Below are 26,607 nucleotides of genomic sequence, written 5' to 3'. Positions count from 1 at the left end.
CACTTGGTTAGCCGGCTTGAAACTGAGATCGGGAATTTACGGTGTGCCACGACATATCAGAGGCGGTGCTGGTTGCCGCCGCCGTACCAGAACCACGCAGCACCAGCAGCAACAGGTAGTGGCTTCACAGAGAAGCCAAGTGGTCATCAACATCCAGAATTCGTGCGTTCACGTTGGGCGTAATCTCGTCGTTACCTGCAATGGAATAGGAGGCATAGCGAGTGGTAGCCAGATTGTTGTGTGATATTTCCGGGGGAAGCTGCATTTCCCCAACCCACGCCATTGATAGTCAGTGAGTTTATTTTTCAACGCCCTATGCAATTTGGCAGATGTAAAAGATGTAAACTGTAAATCATGGGATATTCTATCCGGTTCCTTCGCTGTCATCCTCATGGTAGAAGAGGACGACCTTGTCGTTGAATTTCTTTAGATCGACCACTTCTTGGTACAGCTCTTTTACATCTTGTTGCATCCCTTCCAATGACTTGTCCGTCACTTTCCTACTTTCCTCAAAGGCTTCGACAGCGTCCGTTAGTTGATCTGATTGTATAGCTATACCTGCGATGCTTTTCTCGCACTTCGATAAACCCGCGGCGTTCAGTGAGGTCTCCTCGGTCAAACTCTCCAGTCTGCGTGTCACCTGTGCAAGCTTGTCGTCAATGGCACACATCCTGGTATCCAAGGCCGGGAAAGCGTGATCCAAGCGTCGATGGGCAGCTTTAGCCTCTTTCATGATGGCGGCGAAATGACGTTCGCACTTCTTATCCAGCTCGTCCACCTTTTGCGACACGTCAACGAGACCCTCGCCCTCTTCTCCCAAACGGAAGTCGCGCGCCACGACGCACGCCAAATGCGCCTCCTTCCGCATGTTCCCGGCTTCTGAGATACACCCGGCTCTTGCCTTCGGCGGACGCCTTCGCTTGAAATACCACTTGATCGTTATGCTTCATTATTAAGTGTTGCCTCTCCTGCCTTTTAACAGCCTGAAAAAAAAGTATGTCTCATGTAACAATCAAACCGAAATCCGGCCTGGCATGGCAGTATCTCTTGGTCTTGCGCTCTTGGCCATATGTGCCATCCTTCTGGTGTGGTTCGCGTGTTCAAGGAAGGTATTCGAACAGTTCTCGGTCGTCCCTCCCGAGATCACTCTACAACAGTACATCCAAGATGTGCGCGTACTGGCTTCGTACGTAGGACCTTATATCAGGGAGATATATCTCTATTTGCGAGCGAAGTACGCTGACCCCGTCCACGGAACATCCATGCCGCCGTTCTACCAACCGGCACCTCGCATCTACACCCTCTTAACCTTCCCCTCCCTCCGCTCCCTCCCCGCGCCTCTACTCAAAGCAACAATAAAAGCCACCGGCACTACCACAAACGGCGCATAAGCGCCCACAGCCATCCACCGCTGGCCGGCCTTGAACGCGTGCGCCGGGTTGAGCAAAAGGTCGGCGGTCAGCAGGAGCGAGGTGGTCGCCGAGTGGGAGAGGTACACGAGGGTCAGGGGGTGTGCGGTGTAGGTCGAGGTGCTGGAGGTGGTGGCAGACGTCGGGGTGCGCCAGGCGAGAGCTATAAAATGTATTTGCCGATGGGGGTGATTTTCATTGTGAGTTTTGGCAGGATTGGCCACACATACTCTCGTCGGTAACAAAACGTACCGTCTTTTCCCTTCATCACCGCCCAAATCAGATACGGCGCGACGACGACACATTCGGTCACCAGCACGGTCTTCACCCACCCGACCTGCTGCTCGACGGGCACCAGGAACGGGTCGCCGGACAAGTCCGACCAGAACTGCAGGGATGACGCCACGAAGGGGGGGATGAGATGCGTGTAGGCGGCGGGGAGGAGCGTCTGCAGGGAGAGGAGGAGGGTGGTGGGGAGGTGCAGGCAGTGGAATAAGTGGAGGAGGGTCGGGAGCGTGGGCATGGCGGCGATGAGGCGGGGCGGGGCGGGGCGGGGCGATGGGTAGGTGGGGAGGTGGGATCCGGATGGGAAATGGGATGGGAGGGATGGGGGTCAAGCGAAACGTCAAAACCTAACCCTAATATCCCTGTCAGCACCACCGCTCTGAGAGAGGCTTCACCCGCCGAGACCGCCGTTTCGAAAGCGACAGAACACCTAGACATAAGCGATCTACACTACATACAGTATATACGACGCTGCACACAGAACAACTCTCCAGCCACTCTCGCCGCCTCGTAAGTCCATACTCCCCAGCTTTCGTCGGTGTCCATTCGCTCACCTTCAGTCCTCTTGCCAGAACAGTGAAAATCAGAAAACGAACAGGCCGTCCCCCAACGAAGACATGTACCCTGGACAATATGGGACGAACGGGCAGCAGCCCCGTCCCTCACCCTACGGCCCTCCCCAAAATCCTCCCTACCCTCCTCCCCAACAACAGCAGCAAGCCGGCTTCCCAACCCCCTACCCACCCCAGCACCAGCAGCAGTCCTACCCGCCACCGGGACCTCCACCTCCCTACCAGCAGCAGCAACAACAGGGCTTCCCTCCAACCCAGCAACAACAATACCAACCATACCAGCCGCCGCAAAACCAATATGGGGCCCCTGCTGGACCGCCCCCGCAAACACTCGTAAACGCCGCCCCGCCGCCGAATTACCCGCCGCCACACCAACCTCCACCACATCAGCCGGCTAACTATCAGTCTGTCCCGACACATCCGCCGCCAAATCCGCCCGCGGGATGGCCACAGCAGCAGCCGCATTGGCAGGGACCGCCACAGCAGTATATGCAGCAGACCGCACGTATGTTGGGACGCCGAGCGAAGGGGACGTGGGCGAAGCGACGGGCGAAGCGAGCCTTGATATTTGATGCGAGCGATGGCGGCGAGCGAAGCGAGCCCTGGTTTGCGCACTGCACCGAGCTTAGCGAGGCGCAGGGGATGCTTGAGGACGAACGAGGTGAACTGCGAGCGGAGCGAGTACCGCGCCGCAGGCGCAAGTCAAGCGAGCGAAGCGAGCATTGAATGTGAGAGCCAACGAACGCTCACCCATATTGTGTTCTCATTTCTTCTTCTGTCAACCTTTCCAGCATACCTTTCAAACTGTTCTGGCAACAAAAAGGCGTTGCTTGTCGGCGTCAACTACTTCAATACTCGATCCGAGCTGAAAGGATGCATAAACGACGTCCGAAACATGAAAAACTTCCTCTGCACCCAGTTTGGGTTCCGCGACGACCCGCAACACATGCTCTGTCTCACCGACGACAACACCAACTGGCACCTGCAACCCGCGCGGCAGAACATCCTGCAGGCAATGCAGTGGCTGGTCTCGGGTGCGAAAGCGGGTGATTCATTGTTTTTTCATTTCAGGTGAGGGGGTCCCTACCATAACTCATATGAAAGTGGAAGGACTGTGTTGCTCCCGCAGTTCGTTGTACATGGGTCACTGACGCGTTACAACATCGGACATTTGCAGTGGACACGGGTCGCAGCAGGCAGACAAGGACGGCGATGAAAGCGACGGAACGGACGAGACGATATGTCCCGTCGACTACGACAAGGCCGGGATGATCACCGACGACGTAAGTCGGGCTGGCATCTCCTTAAAAAAAAGGACATCCAACCTCCAACATTTCCCTCTCTCACTCCCTACAGACAATGAACCAAATTCTCGTCCGCCCGCTCCCCCCCGGCGTCCGCCTCACCTGCCTCTTCGACTGCTGCCACTCCGGCTCCTCCCTCGACCTCCCCTTCACCTACCTCCCCGACGGCCGCCTCAAAACCAAAACAGCCGCAACCCGTCTCGGCGGCGCAGCCATGTCCGTCGGCAAAGGCTTCCTCAAGGGCGGCGTCCTCGGCGCCGGAATGTCCCTCTTCGCCGCCGGCAAAACCCTCACATCCTCCGGCGCCTCCCACGAGCAGTTGGTCCAACAGAAGGGAAATATGTTTGCCGATGTGGTTATGTTGTCCGGATGTAAGGATAAACAGACGAGTGCGGATGCGAGGATCGAGGGACAGGATACGGGCGCGATGACGTATGGGTTTGTCAAAGCGCTGAGCATGTACCATGCGCCGTCCTATGGGCAGCTGTTGGGCGAGATCAGGAACTTGTTGGCGGGGAAGTACACGCAGAGGCCGCAGTTGTCGAGTGGGAGGTAGGTTTTGTTTTGGGCGTTTGTGCGTGTGTAGGAATGTTACTCGGTTTCGAGGTGGGGAGGCTGACTTTCTGGTGTTTTCATTTCAGAGCAATGGATATGAACCAGATTTTTATCATGTAAATTGGACGGCCAGCCCCCCACCTGTTGGCCTCGACGAGCCGTCCCACGCACTGTACATATGCCCCCACATCCAATCAATCTCAATATAAGAGCAATCCGAATGCGGATCCCGCTTTCAAACCTACACATGCGCTGTTCTCGCTATTGAGGTGCGGTGGAAATGAGAGCTCCAAGCTAATTGGCGTTTGTTTCTCTATGGAATACGTATATACGTGTATTCATGGGGTGCAGGGGGGCCTATCTAATGCTGAGGGGGCGTTGTTGCTTTACGAGATTCCGTCGGACTGCGCAGACTCCTCCGCACTGCGACGTCGTCCGTCTCAGCCACAGACAGACAGACAGACAGACAGACAGCACAACCCCTCAGCAGCAGCGTCATCACCACTGCTACTACAGACGAGCAAGCACTGAACCATTCCTTGCCAAGAACAGACTCACGTCTAGAAGCTCAACCCCACTCCATCGCCCGAATCCAACTCAACTCAACTCATCTCACCATCTCACCATCTCCCAACCGCTTCGCACCACAACAATGCCCACCGCCCGCATCCTAACCCTCAACTTCTTCCTCCGCCCCCCCGGCATCTCCGAACCCTCCTCCAAAGGCGACTGGAAAGGCGAGCGCGCAACCCTCTTCGCCGACCTCGAGTTCGCAAACTACGACATTATCTCGTTCCAGGAGACGTTTGGCGCACTTAGCGACAGGCGTAAGAAGCTCATTGCGGCGGCGAAGGAGAAAGGGTTTATTTATCATGCGGCGGGGAAAGTGCCTAGTGTTGCGACGCTTAGGATCGATGCCGGGTTGTTGGTGTTGAGCAGGTTTCCAGTGACTGTGACGGAGGAGTGGACTTTTCAAAGAGGGACTGAAATTGGTGATTGGTTTGCTGCGAAAGGTAAGATTCCGAGCGAAGCGAGTCCCGCGCCAAAGGCGCAATACCTGCGAGCGACTGCGAGCATTCGCGGTATTCTGGGGAGCGAAGCGAGCATTCATGTTTGTTGTGGAGCGCCAGCGAGCACCAGCCGTATCTGCGAGCCACAGATTTGATCCTCGTTGATTCATCACACCTACGTTCGATCGTTTGCAGGCGTGTTGTACAGCAAGATCCAACTGCAAGCGGCATCAGAGAGTACAAAAGAGAAAACCCTTCACCTCTTCTCAACGCACTTCCAGTCCACCGACAGTCCAAAAGCTCTGATCCTCCGTCACAAGCAATACCACCAATCCAAAGCCTTCATCGACTCGACGCTAGCCAAGCACGCGCCAAAGTTCAACTCCGATACTGACACGGTGCTGTTCGTCGGTGACATGAATGTTGATGCGCGTGCGAGTGGCGATGATGGTGTTGGGCATGGGAGGGAGTATCTGACCATGAAGGAGATTTATGAAGGCGGAAGTTTGGGGGATGGCGCGAAGGGTGAGGAGAAGCCGGCGAATGCTGCGAGTGCGCCAAAGTATGAGATTGGGGATATTTGTTATGAGACGATGGGGGAGCATCCTATCACGACTTCCAGGTAGGGGAACTTTGAGGCTTATCCCCGTTGTTCCCTCGTTACCTGCTGCTAACGCTTCTCCTCCCTGAATGAAGGCTACGAGTCGGACCCAACCACGAAGCACCCGACCGCAAATGCATTGATTTCATCCTCCAATTCCGGCCCCTATCTGCCACGGCTGCTCCGACCGATGACACTACCACGACAACAACAACCCCCCCAGCAGTAAAATTCGACCGCGTACGCATCGAGAAGTTCGTGATTGACAACCAACCATTCAGCTTCTTGAGCGACCATTTTGGGGTTGCTGCTGATTTGACGTGGTAGTGAGGAAGATGAGCAGGGGGAAGTAAGGTTTCATCGTGCATGGTTTGCGAGCGGATTACCGCTCTTTCTTTCCCTTCTGCTTTTATCATTCTCCCATGCTGGGAATCCATGTACATACATACAACATCGTGTACATATTTTCATCTCGTATGTGGGTGTGTGTGAACTGCCTAGGTGCTCTAGTTGCTGTCTGCGAGCGAACGTCCATAAACTTCAAACCACGCGTGAAATCGACGTCACCTCCCGTGAGGGAACTGAGGCTTTCGGAAAAGTTGGACATTGGAGAGACATCGTCCGCTCACCCCAGATCACAAGCAAAAAAGACACAGTACATACATCACAACACGATAGCACCGCTCTACACCTTAGCAGCACCCAGCAACAAGGAATCTATCCCACACCCACCTCATCACTCCCAAAAAAGCCCCAGAAATCCTCTTCACACCACTCAAGATGATCTCCTCCCTCGACTCCTCCTCCTCACCGCAGCCATCAACAAGAGGCCCGACCCAGCCCGGCACCGTCACTGCAAACTACTACACACCGACGCTGGAGGAGAAGCGGGTTATTGATCATGCTAATGGGGGGTTTGTTTGGAATTGTGAGTTGTGGGTGAAGTTTGGGGAGAAGGGGAGTGTGCAATACTGAATTGTTTTGGAATTCTGATAGATTTGTTGGGGATCAGTGCGGGGGTTGCTGCGGGGTTTTCTATAGGTGAGCATCATATATGTGTGCAGGGGATAGCTAGCGTTGGGTTCTTGGGTGGGTGAACGGCGAAGGAACGAGCGTTGGCAGGCCTCGGGTGTTCCGCGTTCGGGCGTCAGGGAGGCCCGCGAGCAGTCGTTCTCCTTGGCGAGTAGTAACGATTTCTGGCTCGACTGCAGCTTTGAGGGGAGCGAGGATGTCGAATCCATGCACCACCCAACCTCGTGGCGATCGAAGCGAAGCAGGATATGGTGGATTTCATGGTCCCATTACATAAACACTGATCGACCTCTCCATACCCTGTCTCCAGTACGCTACCGCAAAGTACGCTGGAACTCGATGCCCGGAATCAGTCTCCTCGCCGCCACAACATTGACCGGCGAAATTGTCGGCCGCAAACTAGGTGAAGGTCAAGCACGCACAGTCCTCGCCAACGAACTGCCCTCGGACTCCCAGCTCCGTCGCCTGCTCGAGCAAAACGCTCAAGGTAAAGGGTTGAGCATCCCGTCCCGTGGCGGCGATGGCACGGGAGAGAAGCATGATTACGGCCTGGAAGGCGCCGTCATGTCGTCCGATATGTCGCCCGTTGCGGCTCCCGCATCGACATCATCGGACATGGTAGTAGACGACGACAACGGGGAGGGCATCAACACCTCATCGACCTCATGGGAAGCGATCCGCCGCCAAGGCACCGGTAGTCAATCCGCCTGGGACCGTCTACGGAATCCCTCCCGCTCCTCCCCCACCGACGCCCCCACCGACGCCCCCACCGACCCATTCCCCAGCCCCGCCCCAACAACCACCACCCCCGCACCCACATCCATCCCCCGCACCCACGCCGACCTCCTCGAAAAAGAACGCCTAGGCCACCTCCGCCGCACACCCTACGGCGACCTGGACACGCCCGCCATCCAGCCGGTCGGCGGACGCGGCATGCTCGGGCCCTATGGCGACACCGTGGCTGCCACGCCCGCGGGCATGGCGAATATACCGAGGACGAGGGAGGAGCTGGAGGAGGTGGTGGGGAGTGGACGGGTTAAGAGGAATCGGTGGGGGGATTTGGTGGCCGAGTGAGGGGGATGAGAGATGTTGTGGGGCCTTTATTGAGGGAGGCATTGTATGTATCACATCACGACGACGCTGTATATCGTTCCCCTTCCCTCCACCCTACACGTTCTACCGCTTTTTGGTACCCTCTGATTCAATGATCGCGCCGTAATGTCACCATTTACATATGATATTCGCACCGCCCAACCACATTTTCCATTCGTTCTCGTGTATCTTGTACCCTTGGGGAAAGTCCGACGGCGACTTCAGGCAGAGATTTAAACTTATCGAGCGTGGAAAGGACGGGGTGAGAGGAGAGAGGAAGGGGTAAAACAGGCCGCGCGCGAATAACAGCCTTCCGCATCGAGTAATAATAGCCTTCTGTGCGCGAATAAACAGCCTTCCACGCAAAATAACTTAGGGTTAAGGTTATGGTGGGTTCCGTAGACGAATAAACAGCCTTCCGCATCGAGTAATGGCCTTCCGTGCGAGAATAAACAGCCTTCCGCGCGAAATAACTTTCTGCAGAATTTTGACAGGAGTCAGCTTCACGCTGTCGAGATCCGTGCGGCGAATCCCGACAACCTGTGAAAACGTGCTCGGCAATGGAACGAGGGGAGAGGGGTTCGCCCGTATGCCTTGCTGTGACAGATTTCTGTGGCTCTTTTGCAGCACGTGGACGTAGGAAGGCCGTGTGGGAAGGTGTGCCCGTGTTTAGTTGTTGCTTCGCAGTTGGACGCAAAGAAACGCATTCTACACATGTTAGCGTCGTAGCGGCACTATCTGGGACCAGAGAAGGGAGGACAATAACAAAAGTGAATCCTTTGACACCCGGCACGCGTCGTTGTAGGGGCGTACACTTCCCTGGTCACCGCTGTATACACTTGCTTTATAGGGAAGTCGCTTTGAGTCGAGGTAACAATGCCATCCGACGACACTTGAGGACTGCACGTGAAGGTTCTTTTTGGGCCGCCACGATGTTGTTTTGATTTCCGATTACCTTTTGGGCGTCTTTCAAACCGTTTCTGGTGATTTCGAAGATGGAGGAGATTTCACAGAATCCTTTGGCAGCAATGGGGTTTGTGTGCAACCGTTCGGGAACGCTGCTAGATGTAGCGAATGGGAGAGTATATAAGCTGCGGATGCCGGTGTGCGGGCTCGCCGGCCTCACTGTCCTATCTTCAACACCAAACCATCGCCATCATGAGCAAAGCATCTCACCCCACAGAACCAGTCCAAAAATCCACGGAATCCACCCCAATCCTCGCCCAAACAGACCGCCCCCTCCGCATCCTCGTCGCGACGGAATACCTCCCGCCCACAGTCTCCGGCATCGCGAACCGGTTCAAGAACCTGATCAAGGGGTACAGAGATGCTGGGCACGATGTTAAGATCGCGTCGGTGAGGGGAACGTATTGCGATATTGTTGTGCCGAGTGTGCCGAATTTGTTTTATTTGGAGCAGAGGTGAGAAACGTTTGGTGTGGTTTGGAGGTGTTTGTGATGGGGTTGTGAGAGCATGATATGGGGAGGGACATGTGGACTGATCTTGTGATTGTTTTTTTTCTGATGCCAGGATGTTTCTGTGCCCGCCGCTGTCGCTGGTATGGCTGCTCATCAATCCATGGAGCACGGTGCCGTATGATATCGTGCATATCGTCTCGCCGTTGTGTCTTGCCTTCGTGCCTCTGATCCCGTTGTTCAAGATCCGAGGCGTAAAGGTACGGAAGACTTCTGAGAATACATTTATACGCCTAGTTTTAGGTCTCAGCAACGTTTTCCAGGTCTACGTCTCCTACCACGTCCTAATGGAGTACTACAAAGTAGCTTACTTCTACAACAAAACCCTCGTCCACAAGCTCCTCGGCGACTTCATCCACGTCATCTATGTCGTGCTCTACTTCATCCCCTTAGTAATCTTCGCCGATGTAGTGGGCATCCCATCGAAAGTCGCCGACAGCGTCGTGTACAAGTACGCCAAACGAATCCATTTCATGAAGAGCGGGCTGGATACGACCGTGTTTGTGCCGCGGCAAGAGGATCAAGGCAGTATGGATGATTTACTGGCGGCGAGCGCGACCACATCGGTTGCAATGGCGAAGCTGGCGATGACGGCCAAAAGGAAGGCGGAGAGTAGGAGGCAGAGTAAGGCTATGGTTGACGCGTTGCCAAAGTACGAGGAACACCCATCTGACGCTGCGGCGGAAGACGAGAAGAAGGTGGGAGATATCAACCCAACGGCCGACTCGGACGGACCCACCCTCGTCTACATCGGCCGCCTTGCCCCCGAGAAAAACGTCGAGTTCCTCATCAACGCGATGAAACACCCGCGTCTCGCCACCGCAGCCCTCGTCATCGTCGGCGACGGCCCTTCCCGTCTCCATCTGGAAGCCCTGGCCGCGACCATCGTAGGGCCCGAGCGTGTCTACTCCCACCAAACCAAACTCAAACCCACTGCCGCGCCACTCACCTCCACCGCCTCCTACAGCAGCCTCATCCAACCCACCACCATCGCCCAGGAACTCTCCTCCTACCGCATTATCTTTACCGGCATGGTCTACCGCGAACAAGAAGTCGCCAAATACTACGCCTACGCCGACATCTTCGTCTCAGCCTCGGCCTCCGAGACGTTCGGGTTCACGGTTGCGGAGTCCCTCGCGTGCGGCACGCCGACGGTGGTGGTCCGTGAAGGCGCGTTCAAGACGGTGTACAAGGTTGTTGACGAGTGGATGTTTGATCAATTTGATGCCGAGGACTATGTGGCGAAGATTTGGAGGTGTTTGGAGGATCCGGATGCGAGGAGGGTGGCGAGGAAGTTGGCGGTGAGGTGCTTTGCTGTGGATATGGCGGTCGGGGATTTGGTGGATTGTTATAGGAGGATGTTGGCGGGGGGGTGATGGCCGTGAGGGGAAATCCCAATAAATCGACTTGTGCTTCTTGACTTCATAAGGCCCGTTTTCAGATGTGTATACCGCAGCGGCTGTGTGCCCTTCTCTCTCTCGAACAGCACCACCGTTCCACTTGGAAAAAAGTAAGAGACACATGAACGCGCATTCACTACGAAATCCGGCGCACAAGTGAAAGGAGGGAGAGAGAATTAATAAAGTCATTGCATCCAAGGAGGCAGCAAGGGGTCAGAAGCCATCCACCGGCTTGAAAAACGACAGGAATCGGATTCCGTGTTGTTGCTGACAACGCGTTTGGCCCACAGATTACCGGTTGGAAAAGGCTCTCTAGGGACATTCCTCGGTTGGCACTGCATTCCATGGTTCACGGAAGAGGATGAGGACATTGTCGTGCAATCTGGAAACCTATAATGGCCAAAGCGTCCGGAACAAGTGATGTAGGCGGAGGAGCTGTTATCGGAGTCGGCTTATCTGATCAGCAGTGAAGATGTCCGACGCGTTGAAAATAGTGCGGTTTGTACGTCGAATCTCGCCTCGGTATCCCGGACAGACACGTATGATGGCCCGCTGTCTTGGGACAAATAGGAGGCTTGAATCCAAGTTGAGACAGCAGAGACTTATTCTCGTCGCACGGACATACCCGAAAAAGCTGAGTGTTGTACTATCGGCGTAACCACAACACTCAAATTTCTTCACCGTCGCTCAAGCGAGACCGTTCTGTCCATCTAATCGCACGTTCTCATTTCATTGCACTACATCGTCACCTCCCCTCATACGCCGCTACATACACTACCTAATCCTCGTAGGATCCCAACAAAACTTCACCACCCCCTCCTCCCCCACAACCCCATCCAATGCCCGCACATCCTCCCCACTCAACGCAACATCCACAGCCCCCAGATTCTCACGCATGCGTGCCAATGACGTCGATTTCGGTATCACGCCCCATGAGTGGGCCAGGGCCCACGCAAGGAGGATTTGGGCGGGTGTTGGTGAGAGTGTGTGATTGTGGGCGAGGGTGGTGAGGAGGGTGTGTACGTGGGTTATTGAGGCCGTTGATGCCGGTGTTGGGGTTTCTGGGATTGTTGTTGTTATTGTAGGTGATGTGTCAAGGGATTGTGGAGGTGGGCGAGGGATGAGGTTGCCTTCACCCAGACTAGAATAGGCTTGCACAAAGATGTCGTTGGCGGCGCAGAAGTCGAGGAGGGGGCGTTGGAAAGGGTAGATGAGTGGGTGTAGTTCAAACTGTAGCGAGATACGATGTGAGCATTGTCATTTCTGGCATGAAAGAGGTGGGTGTTCACTCGCGCACGCGGAGCACATACCTGATTCACATGCGGCAGTTCCACCTGCTCTTCCTCACCCTCCTTTACCGCCACCAACTCCGCTAAATGCCCCACCGTGAAATTACTAACACCGATAGTCTTCACGTGTCCCTCTTTGTAGAAGTGCTGCAGGGCACGCCATGATCCCTGTCGGTTCGTCGCGTTGCGTTCGTCGTGCACTTTGCGGCCTTGAGTGCCGGGCCAGTGGATTAGGAGGAGGTCTATGTCTGTTCGCGAGGGGATTAGTACGAAGGGTGAATAAAGGTTGGATCTCTGGGACGCTGGCCCACTTACATCCAATGGCAGGCCCCAATCGCTGCAGACAAGCGTGTGCGGCGGCATAGGCTTTATCATAGCCCTGATCTCTCGGTGCTGTTCACACAAGAAGACGTAAAAGTCAGCTGTTAAGTGGAATCGGAGTAGCGATATATTTCTTTTGAGTCCTCTTACCTACCGATTTTGGTAGTGATAAATAGTTCCTCCCTCGTCACTATTCCGTCCTTCAGTAACGTTTCAACGGCTCTGCCTATCGCCTCTTCATTCTTGCTGGTTGAACGCGGGTGAGTGAAAAGAAATAAGGTCATAATTGTGTCCAATCTTCAGTCAATGCGGGATATCGCGACTGCCCTCTGCCCGACCATCCCTACGTCCGTCCCTACGCCTCCTCTCCCGCTATGCATATACATACCCTGTAAACAGCTGCCGTGTCAATAAGCCTGTACCCGAGCTTGACGGCGTCCTGGACGGCACTGGTGCAGGCGGCGTCGGTGAGGCGGTAGGTGCCTAGCCCGAGGAGGGGCATTTGGATGCCGTTGCGGAGGGTTGTTGTTGGGAAGTGCATACTTCCTGTGCTTCCAGCTGTGCTGTGGGGCCGTTATGATCTTGGCTGGGATTGAAGGCAGGTCGGGAGCACGGGTCTGAGGGGGGATAGCATTATAACGGGGAACATCACGTGACTCGTCAAGTTGCCCCTCTCGCCAGCCTCTCCCTTTCCTGCTCCCTTTCCTCTCGCCCGCCTTTTGACATTCCCCGTCGCTGGCTCGTAGACGACGACGACAACGACAACGAACAGAACACTCGGAAGAGGACATATCCAAAAACCACTCCACAACCCCGAACACGATGCTCGGTCTGCAACTGGCCGTCGCCGCACGCACGGCTCAGGTGTCGTCCGCATCGCGACGTAGCTTCATGGCACTCGCAGCCCCCACATCCACATTCCTCACACCATCCCGCACTCTGCTTCGTCCTTGCACCCCCTTCTCCACAACGTCCTTATCACGAGCGACCACCACAACCCCATCTCCCTCACAACCCATCCACCGTCCCAACACTACCACCGCCTCCAACACCACCGCCGAACCCCTCTCGCAGATAACCTGGACACAATACTTTGCCTTCCGCAAATCACGCAAAAACTGGGAGCGCGCCGGCGCCATCCTCGGCGGCACGCTCGGTTTTGTTGGCGGGGGCTATTATTTCGCCGCTGTGGCGGATTTCGACCCCACGCAGCAGATTTTGGGGATCCCGGACCCGACGTATGTCTATGTGCTCGGGACAATTGCGATTGGTGCTGTGATGACGATTGCGGGAATTTCGGTCGGGAGCGCGGCTTGGAGGATGAGTAAGAGCAGGTTAGTTTGGGGACAGAGCGAGGGGAAGAGTTCGTGAGTGTAAGGGAGACGGCGATCGAGGTGGGCGAAGGAGGAGGCCAGAGGCAGCGGGGATGCGGGTGATGCGAGACAAGGAAGGCGTGTTCTTTGACAGCCTCCGGCGGTCCAGAAAAGCAAGGATATGATGGGCCCTATCTGTCGAACCTCAGGGATCCGTGGAAATATCTTGGGCAACTCAATTTTACATCTTCACTCTTCCCTAGACAAATCCTCCGCTCCCTCGACTCCCGCGACAAAGAGTTCTTCCGTCGAATCCAACGCCACCGGCCGAAAGAGATCGCAGCAGTGGTGCCCGTGCCCGGTGGACAGGGTGGCATGCCGGACTACTACGGCGAAAAGATCTTCAGCGTGAAGGATTACAAAGAGTGGCTGAGGCGGCAGAAGACGTTTACCGCGGGACGGCAGAGGAGGTTGGGCCATCAGCCCCAGCATTGGGATACCTGAGGGAGGGTGGTGGGTGAGGAGCGGAGGGATGAGGTGTATGGCTGGATGGGAGGCGATCGATGAGGATGTTTAAGGGGCGCAACCACGAGTGCATAGTATGCTGGCGGTATGCTGGTATGGTGTATATATACGAAGTGTGCATCTATCAATCCATCTGTACCAAAACCGGAATTTTTGTCAACCACCCGCTCACACCGTAGCGGCATGTTTTTGGCTACCGGCAGCCAAAGGTCCCTGCTTTGCATGCTGTAGTATTGAACGAGGAGCGCGATACCCTTCGCTTCCAAAGACAGATACTTTGGTTCTTCGGTGACATTAGTCAAGACCGTCGAGAAAACAACCCCTGGTGGGATGCACCTCGTCGTGCTTCAAGCTTGAGCTTTTGCTCTTCCAGAGGGGATAGTCAGTCGGAGTAATTTAACATCCAAAATCACGCCCTTCAGTTACTGACATCTCGCTACAGTGGCTCTAGCGACGGAGGAGGAGGAGGAGGTGCTTCATAAGGGAGGTGGTGTTCCCTGTGTGGCAGCAGAGGGAAGTTACGGTGACTCGGCCGTGCGTCGGATGTGGGCGCTGATGGCCAAACGTGGGAATTCCATCGAGTGACGGGAAGAAGCGGAATCTTCTTCCGAGAGTGCCCGATGAGAGGGAAGAAGTCTCTTATTATGAGTTCCACGCCGTTCCATTCCCACTCCCATCCTGACTCCCATCCGGCCCGTAACCCTAACTTCCTACGTATATATACTCCCTCCTCAGATCGATGGTGGATTCGAACGTCTTCTTTACTTCACAGTCGTCGCTAATCATCACAACGGGGATCGATGCAATCACCCTCCCATCAAGACAGAGCCCCTCTTGGAGACGCGTGCGGTTCCTACGTACGGGAAGAACGGGCGGCATGACGGGAGGATGACTATCACCCTCTCCGGAGAGACTCGGACTCGGGCGCTTCTCAAAAGAACAACTGAAAACCACATAAAGCCAACTGAACTACCCCCTCATCCTCTTCCCCACTTCGCACCTCATCCCGCTGCTCTCAACCGCACACACACACACACACACACAGACACACACACACACACACACACACACAAACATGTCCTCCGTCAAAGTTGGAATCAACGGCTTTGGTCGTATCGGCCGTCTCGTCTTTCGCGCTTCCATCGAGAAGGACGGTGTCGACGTGAGTTCCCCGAGTTGATCTGCACTCGGTTTCATCCGACTGGCATTCTCACTTCTCTATTTCCAACTCTCAGGTTGTTTCCATCAACGACCCCTTCTGCGATGTCGAGTACATGGTATGTAAATACGTTCGAGCCTTCTGCTTCCTGTGAACTACTGTAGATCTGAATCCGACGGACCACCCCATCTCACTCCTAATTGTCACTCCACCCCCACCCCCCGTTGTTATTCTTAGGTCTACCTCCTGAAATACGACTCCACCCACGGTCGCTTCAAGGGAACCGCTGAGGCCAAGGATGGAAAGCTTATCGTCAATGGAAAGCCAGTCAACGTTCACGCTGAACGTGACCCGGCAAACATCCCTTGGGGAAAGGATGGCGCGGAGTACATTGTCGAATCGACGGGTGTCTTTACCACAAAGGAGAAGGCTCAACTCCACATCAAGGGTGGTGCCAAGAAGGTCATTATTTCTGCTCCGTCTGCTGATGCCCCGATGTTTGTCATGGGTATGTATTACGACCAGAGCGAACGCGCACTTGGGGGACCTCAGCGAGCGTCATATCTTTTGCGAGCAAAGCGAGCACCACACTTGCGCCAAAGGTGCAAGATTTACCTCATCCACTCAGCCCAACCTCCTCGTCGCGTGCGGAGCGAGGAGGGTATCGTTGAAACATCCACCCATAAACCGACCTTCGCGTTGCTCACCCAACCATCCAACCGTCGCTTTGCTTATCCAACCTTCGCTTCCCTTCCATCGATTGGAGATTTGGCGCCGTTTCGAGACTCGGCCGCTGACCATGCTTTTTTTTATTTTCATTTCCTCTTAAATTATAGGAGTCAACGAAGACAAGTACGACCCCTCAATCCAAGTCCTCTCCAATGCCTCCTGCACGACCAACTGCCTCGCGCCCCTCGCAAAAGTCGTCCACGAAGCCTTTGGCATCAAGGAAGGTCTCATGTCCACCGTCCACTCCGTCACCGCCACCCAAAAGACCGTCGACGGTCCTTCCGGCAAGGACTGGCGCGCAGGCCGTGGCGCCTCCCAAAACATCATCCCTGCCTCGACCGGCGCCGCTAAAGCCGTCGGTAAGGTTATCCCCGAGTTGAACGGCAAGATTACCGGCATGGCGTTCCGCGTGTCTACCGCCGACGTCTCCGTGGTGGATCTGACGGTCAAGCTCGAGAAACCCGCAAGCTATGCGCAGATTGTGGAGGCGATTAAGAAGGCCGCGGATGGACCGTTGAAGGGTGTTTTGGGCTACACGGATGATGAGGTTGTGTCGTCTGACTTTATTGGAGACACGCACTCGTCGATTTTCGATATCAAGGCTGGGATTGCGTTGAATGATAGCTTTGTTAAGCTTGTGTCGTGGTATGACAATGGTAAGTGAGCGCGTGACCGAAGTGGGACCCCAGCGAGCCAAGCTAGCCGCGAGTGTCGGCGAAGGAGTCTCTCTTTCTTTTTCTTTCCCATTCGAGCGTGGTCCTCACACTCCTGTGATTGATTTTTTTTTATAGAATTCGGCTACTCCATGCGCGTCGTCGACCTCATCTCGTACATCGCCAAGAAGGACAAGTCTGCGTGAACCGACGTAGGCACCACTCATACACCGCATCTTTGATTCTGTGAAGGCATCTGTGAAGCGTATCTGTTGAATGTATATGGACTGAACACGCATTTACTACATTGTGCGAGCCGTGTTCTTGGGGGTTGTCCGAGGGGCTGCATTTTAGGTGTGGCGCGGCGTTCACGGGAGGGGTTGGTGTGGGGGATGGAGTGCGCATGTAGGATCTCGCCCAAAGCTCTTCCAGAATCACACCTACAGTAGCAGCGATCCCACTTCCCCGCCAAAGTGAAACCTTCGTTGAACAGTCTCGCATCTTTGACCGCCGACACCCCTACCAACTTCAAGCACACAGAAAGTTCATTTACGCAGTGACTGAAAGGGACGATAACTGCGCTGTCTGTGCTGAGTAATTTCCGATAATTTCGGGGCATTGAATCACAGGTTAGGTTGAAGCAAAACCTCCCGCCAACGCAGCCAGACGGAGAACCATCCGCAGGGCTAAAGTGTGTGCTGTGTTATAGTCCGCATATCTGTCCAAGTCCCTTGGGTTGCCCTCACCTCCCTTCTCTCCGACACCCCACCTCGCCCCGCCCTCTCACCTTCGCGTCCTCCACATTGACCCCTCCGGGTAATAACCTAACCCTCCTTCCCGCGTTATCTCCCCCAGTTGGAGGGGCCTCGAGTTGTTGATCCTGAGTTTACGTCTCAGCAAGCTTTTCTATCCCCAGTCAACTTCTGCACCCTCCAGCCAACTTGTTCAGATCGTTCTCAGCTTCGCGTCGCGAGCAGTGACTGTCCCCGGCCTTACCTCATCTTCACGGCCTTCCAACCTTTCAAATCGTTCTCAACTTGCACGAGCGCATTCCCCACGACTTCGTTCGTTCCGGCCGCCGAAATCAACCCAACTTGACCCAGATCCCGTTTCTTCCGATTCGTTTGAGCTACTGGCGCCGATCCCCTAAAGGGCGCGGGTTCTCCCAAGTACCAAAAAGAATGAGGGAGGGATAAAAACGCCCCCGGTTTGCCCCCAAAGTGTGTTTCCGGGCTTCGTCGTCGGTCCCACGGTGAAATGCGTATTCCCCAACTTAATTTCTTCTTCCCCCGAAACCTTTAGGGCACTGCATCAAACTTCATCCCTACTGCACATGCAGCCCATCGATGGTTGACCCATCCCGGGTATGCCGATTGAGGGGAGTTCTTTCAAACGTCCCCCGGGCCCCGGGGTTGAGAAATCTCCCCAGTCCTTCCAAATTCGACACCGCGTCCTCACGTGACTTGATTGCTGCTTTTCTTTTATCGCTTGGACTCTCCATTTCAACCTTGCTCCCCACTTCATCTCCCGACAAAAGCTCCGCGAACGACATCTTCCCACGCACAGTAAGGTAAGACAACCCGGTTCAGGATATCTCTCTGCTCGTCCGCTCATAGTACGGAGGACAACCGGGGAGAGGTTGCTGATGAGAATACTTGTAAGCCGACTCGGCGCAGTCGAATCCCCCATCCGACCGCTCTGCTCTCTCCCTCCTTTCGGAGGTCGACGACTGCGCCGGCGTGGAAGATGGAGCCCGCATTCGGCGTGGGAGGGAGAATCTCGATGATGGTGCTCTGTTTTGACTGCCACTCTGTTGAACCGGAAACGGATCGCGGGCTGTTGGAATTGAGTTGTCAGATCTGGGAGGACACCTCAAACGACCTTGTGCTGGCGAAGCGCCGAGAATGCGGTGGTAAAGGCGAGTCTGAGACCTCTTTTGGGTTCTTTACACCAAGAGTCACCTGAACGAAAAGTTCCATTGGCCCATGGCTTACCAGTTTTCCCCGTTTCGCTCGTTCTCGTAGGATGCAAGATGACGACTTTGATCAACACGCCGACGGTGCCCAATGAAACCCTCGTCGCGACATCCGCTGGACGGTCAGCACCTTCCTGATTTGGAAATGCTCCATCCAGCCGATGCAGAAGTCGGTTCTCGCCACACCCGTCAGACCACATGAGGAAACCATCGATTTTGAAGGATGAACACATACCGCCTTAGCAGACCTCGGTCGATGATCAGCTAAATCTCTAAGAAGTTCTGACAGAATCTCTGGTTTTCCTTTCGGTGTGATCGCCGACCCCCAATTCCGCCTTACGAGTTCGACCATTCTCTTCTCCAAAGGCCGCTATGCCATCCTCATCCTTTCGAGGTGGCCTGTCCTTCGACAAGTGCATGGTCGACGCGTCTCAATCTCACTCACCCACAACAACCCCCCCCCCTCTGCATCATTGTGTACAGCACGATTTTTACTCAACGTAAATTATTGCTGAAGGAAATGGTGCCACATGCAACTGCGCCCTTCGGGGCTGCAACCGGACGTATCTTCATTGAGCTGGTTCTTTTTACGAAAGATGGAAAGCGGATGGTTAACCATAGCCAGTCTTTGTTTCGCTTTCCGTCGGGAGCTGGCTGTTCGACATTTCATGATGATTTAGGATAGAAGTGTTTCAGACTCGATGGTGAGAACGAGATTTCTCAAAACCTGGCCTTTCCGTTGCTCATAGTATCCTTTCTGGGCCGTGTTCGTTTGGCTTTTATACGTGATTTGATGTGCAAAGGCATGCGGTTCATAACCCGGCCTGCCTCAAAAGTTTGAGAGCTCGTAGCAATTGCATACCATGTACTCAACTTCGCCGCCATGTATCTTCAAGAAAACCCGGGGGAGTTTCTTCGATACGTAGTTGTGCTTCGTGTGAAGTATTGCACAGAAGCCCGGATATCTGCTACCGCTCATCCATCAGCCCACGAAAGCCTAGAGCTACGGGAAGTGGGGATGAAGATATTAACACCGCCGCAAAAGAGGTTTTCTGGGGCGATGATGTTGTGTTCGTCGATCGGTGGGCCTGATATGCCAACCCTGAAGTTGATGTGGGAGTAACCTTCTTGTGCGAAAAGACTGATATGATGCAAGCGGCCTTCGTACGCTGTTACAGCGTTCTTTTACGCCATACCCGTCTGTTGTTCTCCTCAAGGCGATGACTGTGACTGACGGAGCTTCGAGCTCCGAAAAGATTTCCCAAGCGCTCTCCATGAAGGACGCACAGCACCAAAAACAGATCTCTCTTTTCAATCGTTCAGAACTTTTACGGGCTAATCATGTATATGCACAGAGTGTTTTCATGTATCGTGTACAACGCCCATTCTTTCTTCGAAATGCGTGAAACGATGGACCCCAGTGTTCTCCTTTTTTCTCTTCCATACGCCGCGATCATCAGCCCCCATAACCGCCCAGCGTTTCATTTTCGGTGTCGAGATGGGAAAACAAACACAAACCCCCAACCCCTTCACAATAGGCACGCACGCAGCCCCATCTCCCCCATACGGAACCCAGCTCAGAAATCACCCCGTTCACCCATCAACTTGTACCCATCGCCCTTAGCACACTCCTCCCTCGGCTGGCCCCAGTTTCCGGGACGGTCGGGCTTGGGGATCCTGAGCTCCATGGGTGTCTTGGAAACGATGACCGGGCGCTTGTTGTGGTAGATGAGTTCGTTCAGACTGTGTCGGCTGTGCGGGTGAAGGAACAAGAGAGGGATGGGTAGTATTTCGTGCGGGACGCGTGAGAGTGCTGGGTAATGGGTTAATGGAATAGGGAAATGGGACAAGTACTTACCCGTTCTCGAGAGCTTGGACGGTATCAGCGGTAATAATAAGTGTGTTGTCCAAGGGTTCGCATGCAATCTTCAACCCGTCCTGAGCGGCGATGTCTCTGTGGGAAAAATACGTGGGAAATATTGGTCAGGTAACCATCGATGCTTCAAACCGTCGACCAATCAAGTATCAACCACCATCAACCAGCAACAAACCATGGTTGAGGGATGGTTGAACGATACCCTGTTCGCTCCGCTCGCGACAAGGACGTTGGGCAGCGGTGGATGGGAGCGTAGTTCGCTTTCGCTCGCTAAAAGATCTGACGCTCGCCGGTGCTCGCTAAGCACCGTGATTAGGGGAAGCACTGCGCCTTCGGCGCAACGTGGCTCACTCCGCTCGCACTCACTTTGCTCGCTCGGCGTTCGCCATCCTCAAGCATTCCTAGGCCTACGCCCTCAGGCATTCTCCTCGCTTCGCTCGGCGTTCAAGCAACCTCTTCGCTATCGCTGGGCACCCGGTTCACGCACCTAAGGACCTCCTGCTTCTGATAAACATTAAAATCAAACGGCAAGTGGAGTGTATCAGTGAATCCCGGAGCAGGACTCGCGGGTGCAGCCGGGGGCGCGGCGGGTCTGGCAGCGGAGGTGGAGTTGGTAGAGGGCTGCGGTTTGGCGTCGGTGCTTGTGACCCATTTTGTTACGAAGTTGGTTGACATTGTTGCTTGCTTGCTTGATTATTTTTGGAGAGGATTTGTGCGATAAGAGTGCGTGGGAAGATGCGGTTGTGTTTTTGGACAGCTCCCCGAAGGGAAGAGGGAAAAGGGGACTGGGCGTGGAAGGCTCTCAAGCCTCGCCTCAGAGTGTCATAACGCGTCGCGCGTAATTTCGACTTGCGAGAAAGGACGTTTTTGGTCTAAGGACAGGCATCGATGCACACACACATCGCAGCACAGGCGAGACGAGCAACGTTCTCGCGGGTGCGTAGTTCTGCGCTGACGTCCCAGTGCCTACTACAAGACCAAAAAATCTGCATTGCTTCCTCATAGAGCTTTATGAAGAGATCCCGCTACCTAAATCCCGCCCAAAAAGGCGACGGGTCATACGCCATGGTTTGTTCTCCCTAACCCATACGATACTCCAGCTCCCATCCCGCCATCGCCAGTCCACGCCACGGACTCGCCCCTTCACTGTGTCTCACAAAAAACCTGAACCCTCACAACCCCAAGTAAGCGTAGGGATCTCCCTCCACACCATCCACCGCTTCCGGCTCCACAATCTTCTGCATAGCATGGTCCGCGGTATGTACATCTACTCATCGATAAGATGTGAGTGTGGGTTGACAATGATGAAAGAGGCGCTGTGGAAATCTCTCACCATTAGTAAACCCCTTCGATATACAATCATCACACAAATCGACCTGAAGTTCCGCAGGACATTGCGTGCATTTCCACCGCGTCCCAACAATCGGCTCAGCCGCACAGCGATCACACGAGTACCCATGATGTACCGGATCCGCTGCGTGTGCTGCTGGCTGATTTGCTGCCATCAGTTTTTGCAATCGAACCAGTTCCTTTAGGGTCACAGGAGGGAATGTTCAATCACGGGTTTTCGTTATTGGCGCTCTGTGTTTCACACCGCACCTTATACTCATCACTCCCTTTTAGCCGCTCGTCAACTTCCATGCCCAAGAGCGTATCGTCGCCGGCTTCGTCGTCGGAGAGTGTAATGGAGGAGTTGGTGTAGCGCGGTGTTGATGAGCTGTTTTGAGCGTCAGAGGAAGGTGGTGAGGTTTGCGAGAGTAGTGTTGGAATGAAATGATGTGCGCACTGCAGCGTACCGATTGGAATAGTATTGCCCCGAAACGCGGCCAGAGGAGCTCGTCGTTGGCGGTTTCCTGAACTACGAGTGACGATATGCGTTGTTGAGCTGACGGATTCCCCCACCCTGTCGCTCCTGCTCACACAAGACATACCGCACCAACTCCCCTCGCCCCCTTCATCCTCTCCGCCAACTTTTGCAACCGCGTCCCAATCTGTTTCGCCGTCCGACTCCCCATCGCAGCCGAGATCTTTTCCAGGCGGCGCATCGCGATGGGTTCCGAGGGGTACAGTTCGAGGAGTTCTAGGAGGCGCGTCTGTGTGAGTGGATGGGGAGTTTTAGTGAGGACTGTGATATGGGGTGAGGAGGGTGACGCGAGGGGGCGACCTACATGTTCCTCCTCGGTCCATGTCATGTTGAGCGTTTGGGAGCGGTCATCGGTGGACGTAGGTGTGTTCACTCTACCCATCGCGGCCTCCCCGTCGCCACCCACGGTCGGACCCGATACCCCAGCCATATACGCAGGATATGCCGACGCGACTGACGGAACGGGTGCCGGAGGCGAGGGTCTGTAATCAAAGTCAGCGCCCATGGAAGAGGCGGTTTCCGTGCGTGTACGGGTGCTTGTGTGGTGTGCGGGGTCGAACGAGGTTGGTGCGACTGCTGAGTGGAGATTCAGAGCGGTGGGTAAGATGCGGCGTGTTGGATTGCGTGGATGTGGGGTATGTTACCTGGGTATTGAGACCAATCGATCTCGGGGAGCGGGACGATGCGCTGTGGTTTGGGGAAGGGCGGGTGTGTCTGGGAACAGAAAGTTGGGTTAGGATGTGTGTCCACTCGCGAGGAGGATTCTGCGGTGGTCATCAAAAACAGCAAAAATAAAAAGGATTGCCGCCCGTAGGAGTCGGAGTGCCTTCTCCATCCAACCATTCTCCTTCTGACACTGCCTTAGGTGTATTCCGAGCGTCCGTGAGTGTTCCGTGGGCGGGGCAGCTCGCTTTGCTCGCAAACGCTAAGAGCTGCTGTGAGGGGAGCGTGACTCGCTGTCGCTTCCAGTGATTCACCAGCGCTCCCTGCACTCGCATTGCTCCGCTCTCACACCTCTATTCCCTCGCCCGCCATCCATCCTTCCCCTCAACTCCTCTCCTCCTCAAAACACACACCTTATCCCGCAACATCCCAACAAACGCCACCGGCTCGCTCGACGCCTTCTCCTTCATCTCCACCAACACCCTCAAATCAATTTCGGCCTGCTGGAGCTGGTTGCGGAGTACGTCCAGGGTTGTTGCAAGAAGGAGGTAGCTGCGTAAAGGCATGAGTGGGGTGAGACACGGAAGGTGAGATATGGGGGATGAGTACCGAGGGGAAGGAGGACGTACTTTTCGTCTTGAGCGAGGACGGTCTGTTCGGCTTCTGTTAGGTCTGGGGTCATGGCGGTGTTGGGGTCGGGTTGAGAAGGGGTGGAAGGGAGGCGGTGGTGCCTTTTTCAGTGTCGTTTCGGGGTACGAGAAGTTCGGGGACTTGGACAGTTGAGAGACAGCTGCGAGGGGGTTCGGGCGGACCGATAGGAGTGGTGCTTGTTGCTAGCTAGCTACTGTGCGTGCGTGTTTACTGTATGGTACCTGCACCCTCCTCCCGACTCTAATGTTCCCTAATCTTCAAGCGTCTCTGCCAACGGCCATCACGAGTGGAATGACGTTCCACCGACGCACACCTCTCCAAGCGGGCGAAGTCGTATGGAAGAGTAGCCCAGGCAGTCTGTTGATATAAGAGACGGGTGCGGCTGGACATGCGCTTAATGGTGGGCCAATGTCTGCAGTGCGAGGAAAGTGGGGATGTCTTGTTTTGCATACGACGCGTTCCTCAAACGCGTTTTGCCATCTTCCATGTTCTCTTACGCGAGATTCAAGACTCGGAAACTTGGACCCTTTACATGAACAGGCAAGCGTCCGGAGGAGCAAGCCTCTCATGGGGATCCCGGCCTGTTTCTGAGCCATGGCCTGCCTGCTTTCGCGCGTCTGCTGCACAACGAGCCGTGGGAATCGAGTTCAGCCGTATGGGAGTCGGACGTTGCATTGAAGCGATGAGTTGAGCTCTGCCATATTTTCCCCCATACACTTGTCACCTGCACCGGTCTGGCCAACAAATCACTCATCGCGCCCCGAATTCTTCTCTTCCCTTCTCGCCACACACGCCTGAGCATTTAAACAGTCGGTACTGATTGAACTTGTATCAATGCGACTTGTGCAAAAAATACCGTGCGTCCATTCATCTCAAATTTCCGGAATGTTATATATACACACACCACACGCACTTACAAACTCTAGTCACACCCCCCATCTCCATCTCCCCCTCCACCCCCAGCAGCAGCCTCCATCTCCGCCGCCGCATCCGCCGCATACCCCGAAAAGTTGAAATACTCGCTCGCAGACGTCGACGTATGCGACAGCGTCGGCGGCAGTCTCGCGGGTGGTCCCAAACCCGCTTTCGCGCTCTGTTGTGATGATGAAGCGCTGGGAAGTGCGCGCAGTGCGAGGGCGGTGGTTGTGCCTGCGGGTTGTGGTGTTGAAGATCTATTATCTTCGGTTTGGGAGATCTCAAAGGCGAGGGTGGGGACGAGGAAGCCGAGGGACGAGGGGGTGGCCATTAGAGGGGGGAGTTGGAGTTGGTCGTAAGCGGGTTCTTCTAGGAGGATGTTGGTTGATGTGGGCGGTGGTGGTGGGGCTCGTGATGCGGAGGAAGGGATGATGTGGCGGGGTATAAGTTCCGGTGTTGTTTCGCCATCATTCTCTTGTTCTTCCTCCTCTGCTTGTTGTTGTTGTGCTTCATGCCCTGCTTCGTCATTCTCATCGTCTTCGTCTTCATCGAGGTGAGCGCTGTCGGCTAGGATTGTATCCAGTGGGGGTATAGTAGGGCTCTCTACGCGTTCATCAGCGTAGATGACGTGCCCCGGGATCGTGTAAGTCGTGCTTCCCTCCAGATCCAGTCCGCGCCGCCCAGACGCTGGTCTCCTCCCCGCATTGCTACTCCTCCTCCCCCCATTCTCGCTCCCATTCCCCTCATCCTGCGACCCGCCCTGCGACAATCCGATCAAGGCATGCACAGCATCGACCACGCCAGCATGGTCGATCGGGTCGATGGGTTTCTTGGGTAAAGATGTGACGACGTGTTCGGGCCCGACGACTTTGTAGTTCCCGACGACTTTGTAGGGCGTGCGTTGCCATTTGCCGATCCCGCTCCACGTTCCATCGCCGGTTTTCTTGGCGGTTTGCCGGCGGTTTTGAAACCATATTTGGACGCTCTGTGTAGTAATATAACGGTGAGTAGATCTGTGCGCGCGAGAGTACGCAATCCTTTGACACATCAACATCAACAACCCTCAGCCGCCCAGCCTTCATCCATCAACCATCAACCCATCAACCATCAACCCATCAACCATCACAAACGATACCCTGCTCGCTCCACTCGCGACGAGGATGTTGGGTTGCAGTGGGCGGAGCGGAGTGAAGCTCGTCGCTCTGCGGCTCTCGCTAAGAGCCGTGATTAGGGGAAGCATTGCGCCTTTAGCGCAATGTGGGCTAGCTCCGCTCGCGTTCGCTGTCGCTCGCGAAAGCGTTTGCGATGGTCGCGCTCGCTCTCGCTCATGCTCCCATCGCAAACCAGAAGGCGTTCGCTCGAGCCCGACCTATCGGTCTCCCAGACCGAACCAGCCCTGCACCTCGCTTCGCTCGTTGCAGTACAACACCCAGGCTCGCTTCGCTCTCGAACCTCAAGCATTTCTTCGCCTCCAGCGCATTTGGGCTCGCTATCGCTCGCTTTCTCCTCGCTTCCCTTCGCTCGGAAACCCACCTTAGCAGGCATCCCCAGCGTCTTAGCCAACTTCCCCCTCTCTGCCGGCGGCATCTGCGGGTCCAGCCTGTACGCAGCCTCTAACGCGGCATGCTCCTCATCGCTCGTCCGCCGTCGTTTCCGCCTGTTTCCAAAATTTTCTTCCGTGTTTGGACTCGCGGCTTCCGTCTCGCCGGCGTTCGGGGTGGGTTGGGGATTGTACATCTGGGGAAGGGATATATGGGGGAAGATGGTGGTGGCTGGTGGTGGGAATATGAGAGGGAAAGGTTCTGAACGTTTTTGTTGTGTATACAGTGGCTGCAGGCCGGTGGCAAGCTGGTTACGGTATGGTTGGGTTGGAAGGGGTCTTGTTGATCAGAGGGGGCGAGTGTGCAATTCCGTACCACATATACTGCAGGACGTGGGG

At 55.0% G+C, this 26,607-nt stretch overlaps 11 protein-coding genes across 11 annotated transcripts; 6 read left to right on the top strand and 5 right to left on the bottom strand.

The window, feature by feature from the left end:
* Window positions 1–1,294: 1,294 nt before the first annotated feature.
* Window positions 1,295–1,932, bottom strand: EV422DRAFT_564605 (uncharacterized protein; the record flags this gene model as incomplete). Its single annotated transcript, XM_053072213.1, has 2 exons — window positions 1,295–1,572; window positions 1,662–1,932. The coding sequence occupies 2 exons, from the start codon at window positions 1,930–1,932 to the stop codon at window positions 1,295–1,297; spliced, it is 549 nt and encodes a 182-aa protein (XP_052928977.1).
* Window positions 1,933–2,034: 102 nt separating this feature from the next.
* EV422DRAFT_518178 (caspase domain-containing protein) lies at window positions 2,035–4,627 on the top strand. The gene is made up of 6 exons (XM_053069514.1): window positions 2,035–2,204; window positions 2,267–2,771; window positions 3,058–3,337; window positions 3,444–3,549; window positions 3,623–4,122; window positions 4,212–4,627. The coding sequence occupies exons 2-6, from the start codon at window positions 2,312–2,314 to the stop codon at window positions 4,243–4,245; spliced, it is 1,380 nt and encodes a 459-aa protein (XP_052928976.1). The 5' UTR covers window positions 2,035–2,204; window positions 2,267–2,311; the 3' UTR covers window positions 4,246–4,627.
* Window positions 4,490–6,063, top strand: EV422DRAFT_492550 (Endonuclease/exonuclease/phosphatase; the record flags this gene model as incomplete). Its single annotated transcript, XM_053067609.1, has 3 exons — window positions 4,490–5,138; window positions 5,331–5,757; window positions 5,832–6,063. 3 exons carry the CDS (start codon window positions 4,490–4,492, stop codon window positions 6,061–6,063), a joined length of 1,308 nt encoding a protein of 435 aa, XP_052928975.1.
* Window positions 6,064–6,272: 209 nt separating this feature from the next.
* On the top strand, window positions 6,273–7,919 carry EV422DRAFT_252898 (uncharacterized protein). Its single transcript, XM_053065745.1, has 3 exons — window positions 6,273–6,664; window positions 6,733–6,777; window positions 7,079–7,919. The coding sequence occupies exons 1-3, from the start codon at window positions 6,517–6,519 to the stop codon at window positions 7,840–7,842; spliced, it is 957 nt and encodes a 318-aa protein (XP_052928974.1). The 5' UTR covers window positions 6,273–6,516; the 3' UTR covers window positions 7,843–7,919.
* A 690-nt stretch (window positions 7,920–8,609) lies between these two features.
* On the top strand, window positions 8,610–11,004 carry EV422DRAFT_253008 (uncharacterized protein). Its single transcript, XM_053065746.1, has 4 exons — window positions 8,610–9,281; window positions 9,391–9,535; window positions 9,599–10,845; window positions 10,935–11,004. Exons 1-3 carry the CDS (start codon window positions 8,935–8,937, stop codon window positions 10,709–10,711), a joined length of 1,605 nt encoding a protein of 534 aa, XP_052928973.1. The 5' UTR covers window positions 8,610–8,934; the 3' UTR covers window positions 10,712–10,845; window positions 10,935–11,004.
* Window positions 11,005–11,498: 494 nt separating this feature from the next.
* On the bottom strand, window positions 11,499–12,938 carry EV422DRAFT_518167 (NADP-dependent oxidoreductase domain-containing protein). The gene is made up of 4 exons (XM_053069513.1): window positions 12,500–12,938; window positions 12,340–12,417; window positions 12,046–12,272; window positions 11,499–11,965 (listed from the first exon to the last, which is right to left on the bottom strand). The coding sequence occupies exons 1-4, from the start codon at window positions 12,627–12,629 to the stop codon at window positions 11,510–11,512; spliced, it is 891 nt and encodes a 296-aa protein (XP_052928972.1). The 5' UTR covers window positions 12,630–12,938; the 3' UTR covers window positions 11,499–11,509.
* Window positions 12,939–13,063: 125 nt separating this feature from the next.
* EV422DRAFT_518165 (mitochondrial import protein Pam17-domain-containing protein) lies at window positions 13,064–14,337 on the top strand. Its single transcript, XM_053069512.1, has 2 exons — window positions 13,064–13,679; window positions 13,922–14,337. Exons 1-2 carry the CDS (start codon window positions 13,168–13,170, stop codon window positions 14,160–14,162), a joined length of 753 nt encoding a protein of 250 aa, XP_052928971.1. The 5' UTR covers window positions 13,064–13,167; the 3' UTR covers window positions 14,163–14,337.
* Window positions 14,338–15,160: 823 nt separating this feature from the next.
* Window positions 15,161–16,939, top strand: EV422DRAFT_252756 (uncharacterized protein). The gene is made up of 5 exons (XM_053065744.1): window positions 15,161–15,345; window positions 15,419–15,460; window positions 15,580–15,850; window positions 16,179–16,727; window positions 16,863–16,939. The coding sequence occupies exons 1-5, from the start codon at window positions 15,259–15,261 to the stop codon at window positions 16,928–16,930; spliced, it is 1,017 nt and encodes a 338-aa protein (XP_052928970.1). The 5' UTR covers window positions 15,161–15,258; the 3' UTR covers window positions 16,931–16,939.
* A 3,063-nt stretch (window positions 16,940–20,002) lies between these two features.
* EV422DRAFT_518141 (uncharacterized protein) lies at window positions 20,003–21,356 on the bottom strand. The gene is made up of 3 exons (XM_053069511.1): window positions 21,063–21,356; window positions 20,558–20,653; window positions 20,003–20,451 (listed from the first exon to the last, which is right to left on the bottom strand). Exons 1-3 carry the CDS (start codon window positions 21,248–21,250, stop codon window positions 20,277–20,279), a joined length of 459 nt encoding a protein of 152 aa, XP_052928969.1. The 5' UTR covers window positions 21,251–21,356; the 3' UTR covers window positions 20,003–20,276.
* A 31-nt stretch (window positions 21,357–21,387) lies between these two features.
* Window positions 21,388–24,246, bottom strand: EV422DRAFT_518133 (uncharacterized protein). The gene is made up of 9 exons (XM_053069510.1): window positions 23,732–24,246; window positions 23,516–23,654; window positions 23,084–23,153; window positions 22,744–23,015; window positions 22,507–22,668; window positions 22,372–22,433; window positions 22,175–22,292; window positions 21,909–22,104; window positions 21,388–21,842 (listed from the first exon to the last, which is right to left on the bottom strand). Exons 1-9 carry the CDS (start codon window positions 23,782–23,784, stop codon window positions 21,748–21,750), a joined length of 1,167 nt encoding a protein of 388 aa, XP_052928968.1. The 5' UTR covers window positions 23,785–24,246; the 3' UTR covers window positions 21,388–21,747.
* Window positions 24,247–24,675: 429 nt separating this feature from the next.
* EV422DRAFT_564596 (uncharacterized protein) lies at window positions 24,676–26,405 on the bottom strand (the record flags this gene model as incomplete). The annotated part of the gene is made up of 2 exons (XM_053072212.1): window positions 24,676–25,653; window positions 26,202–26,405. The coding sequence occupies 2 exons, from the start codon at window positions 26,403–26,405 to the stop codon at window positions 24,676–24,678; spliced, it is 1,182 nt and encodes a 393-aa protein (XP_052928967.1).
* Between the last annotated feature and the right edge of the window lie 202 nt (window positions 26,406–26,607).

This window comes from Fimicolochytrium jonesii (assembly GCF_025526975.1).
Source record: "Fimicolochytrium jonesii strain JEL569 chromosome Unknown EV422scaffold_3, whole genome shotgun sequence".
Lineage (NCBI taxonomy): Eukaryota > Fungi > Chytridiomycota > Chytridiomycetes > Spizellomycetales > Powellomycetaceae > Fimicolochytrium > Fimicolochytrium jonesii.
The sequence above is the reverse complement of the archived record's forward strand: the minus strand, read 5'-3'. Positions and strand labels throughout refer to the sequence as shown.

What these genes read in the sequence shown, in the direction of transcription:
- EV422DRAFT_253008 (XM_053065746.1), top strand. Translation starts at nt 8,935, where the DNA reads ATGGGAGAGTATATAAGCTGCGGATGCCGGTGTGCGGGCTCGCCGGCC. An exon ending in TTGTTTTATTTGGAGCAGAG is followed by an intron (nt 9,282 to 9,390) that starts GTGAGAAACGTT and finishes TTCTGATGCCAG; the next exon opens with GATGTTTCTGTGCCCGCCGC. An exon ending in TCAAGATCCGAGGCGTAAAG is followed by an intron (nt 9,536 to 9,598) that starts GTACGGAAGACT and finishes AACGTTTTCCAG; the next exon opens with GTCTACGTCTCCTACCACGT.
- EV422DRAFT_518133 (XM_053069510.1), bottom strand. Translation starts at nt 23,784, where the DNA reads ATGACCCCAGACCTAACAGAAGCCGAACAGACCGTCCTCGCTCAAGAC. An exon ending in CGATTGGTCTCAATACCCAG is followed by an intron (nt 23,016 to 23,083) that starts GTAACATACCCC and finishes ATCTCCACTCAG; the next exon opens with CAGTCGCACCAACCTCGTTC. An exon ending in GGGCAATACTATTCCAATCG is followed by an intron (nt 22,293 to 22,371) that starts GTACGCTGCAGT and finishes CGCTCAAAACAG; the next exon opens with CTCATCAACACCGCGCTACA.
- EV422DRAFT_518167 (XM_053069513.1), bottom strand. Translation starts at nt 12,629, where the DNA reads ATGACCTTATTTCTTTTCACTCACCCGCGTTCAACCAGCAAGAATGAA. An exon ending in ATTTATCACTACCAAAATCG is followed by an intron (nt 12,418 to 12,499) that starts GTAGGTAAGAGG and finishes TTGTGTGAACAG; the next exon opens with CACCGAGAGATCAGGGCTAT. An exon ending in ATTGGGGCCTGCCATTGGAT is followed by an intron (nt 12,273 to 12,339) that starts GTAAGTGGGCCA and finishes CCTCGCGAACAG; the next exon opens with ACATAGACCTCCTCCTAATC.
- EV422DRAFT_518141 (XM_053069511.1), bottom strand. Translation starts at nt 21,250, where the DNA reads ATGTCAACCAACTTCGTAACAAAATGGGTCACAAGCACCGACGCCAAA. An exon ending in CAGAAGCAGGAGGTCCTTAG is followed by an intron (nt 20,654 to 21,062) that starts GTGCGTGAACCG and finishes TTTTTCCCACAG; the next exon opens with AGACATCGCCGCTCAGGACG. An exon ending in GTCCAAGCTCTCGAGAACGG is followed by an intron (nt 20,452 to 20,557) that starts GTAAGTACTTGT and finishes TCACCCGCACAG; the next exon opens with CCGACACAGTCTGAACGAAC.
- EV422DRAFT_252756 (XM_053065744.1), top strand. Translation starts at nt 15,259, where the DNA reads ATGTCCTCCGTCAAAGTTGGAATCAACGGCTTTGGTCGTATCGGCCGT. An exon ending in TCTGCGATGTCGAGTACATG is followed by an intron (nt 15,461 to 15,579) that starts GTATGTAAATAC and finishes TGTTATTCTTAG; the next exon opens with GTCTACCTCCTGAAATACGA. An exon ending in TGCCCCGATGTTTGTCATGG is followed by an intron (nt 15,851 to 16,178) that starts GTATGTATTACG and finishes CTTAAATTATAG; the next exon opens with GAGTCAACGAAGACAAGTAC.
- EV422DRAFT_252898 (XM_053065745.1), top strand. Translation starts at nt 6,517, where the DNA reads ATGATCTCCTCCCTCGACTCCTCCTCCTCACCGCAGCCATCAACAAGA. An exon ending in TGGGGGGTTTGTTTGGAATT is followed by an intron (nt 6,665 to 6,732) that starts GTGAGTTGTGGG and finishes GAATTCTGATAG; the next exon opens with ATTTGTTGGGGATCAGTGCG. An exon ending in TGCTGCGGGGTTTTCTATAG is followed by an intron (nt 6,778 to 7,078) that starts GTGAGCATCATA and finishes CCCTGTCTCCAG; the next exon opens with TACGCTACCGCAAAGTACGC.
- EV422DRAFT_518178 (XM_053069514.1), top strand. Translation starts at nt 2,312, where the DNA reads ATGTACCCTGGACAATATGGGACGAACGGGCAGCAGCCCCGTCCCTCA. An exon ending in CCGGGATGATCACCGACGAC is followed by an intron (nt 3,550 to 3,622) that starts GTAAGTCGGGCT and finishes CACTCCCTACAG; the next exon opens with ACAATGAACCAAATTCTCGT. An exon ending in CCGCAGTTGTCGAGTGGGAG is followed by an intron (nt 4,123 to 4,211) that starts GTAGGTTTTGTT and finishes TTTTCATTTCAG; the next exon opens with AGCAATGGATATGAACCAGA.
- EV422DRAFT_518165 (XM_053069512.1), top strand. Translation starts at nt 13,168, where the DNA reads ATGCTCGGTCTGCAACTGGCCGTCGCCGCACGCACGGCTCAGGTGTCG. An exon ending in TGGAGGATGAGTAAGAGCAG is followed by an intron (nt 13,680 to 13,921) that starts GTTAGTTTGGGG and finishes ACTCTTCCCTAG; the next exon opens with ACAAATCCTCCGCTCCCTCG.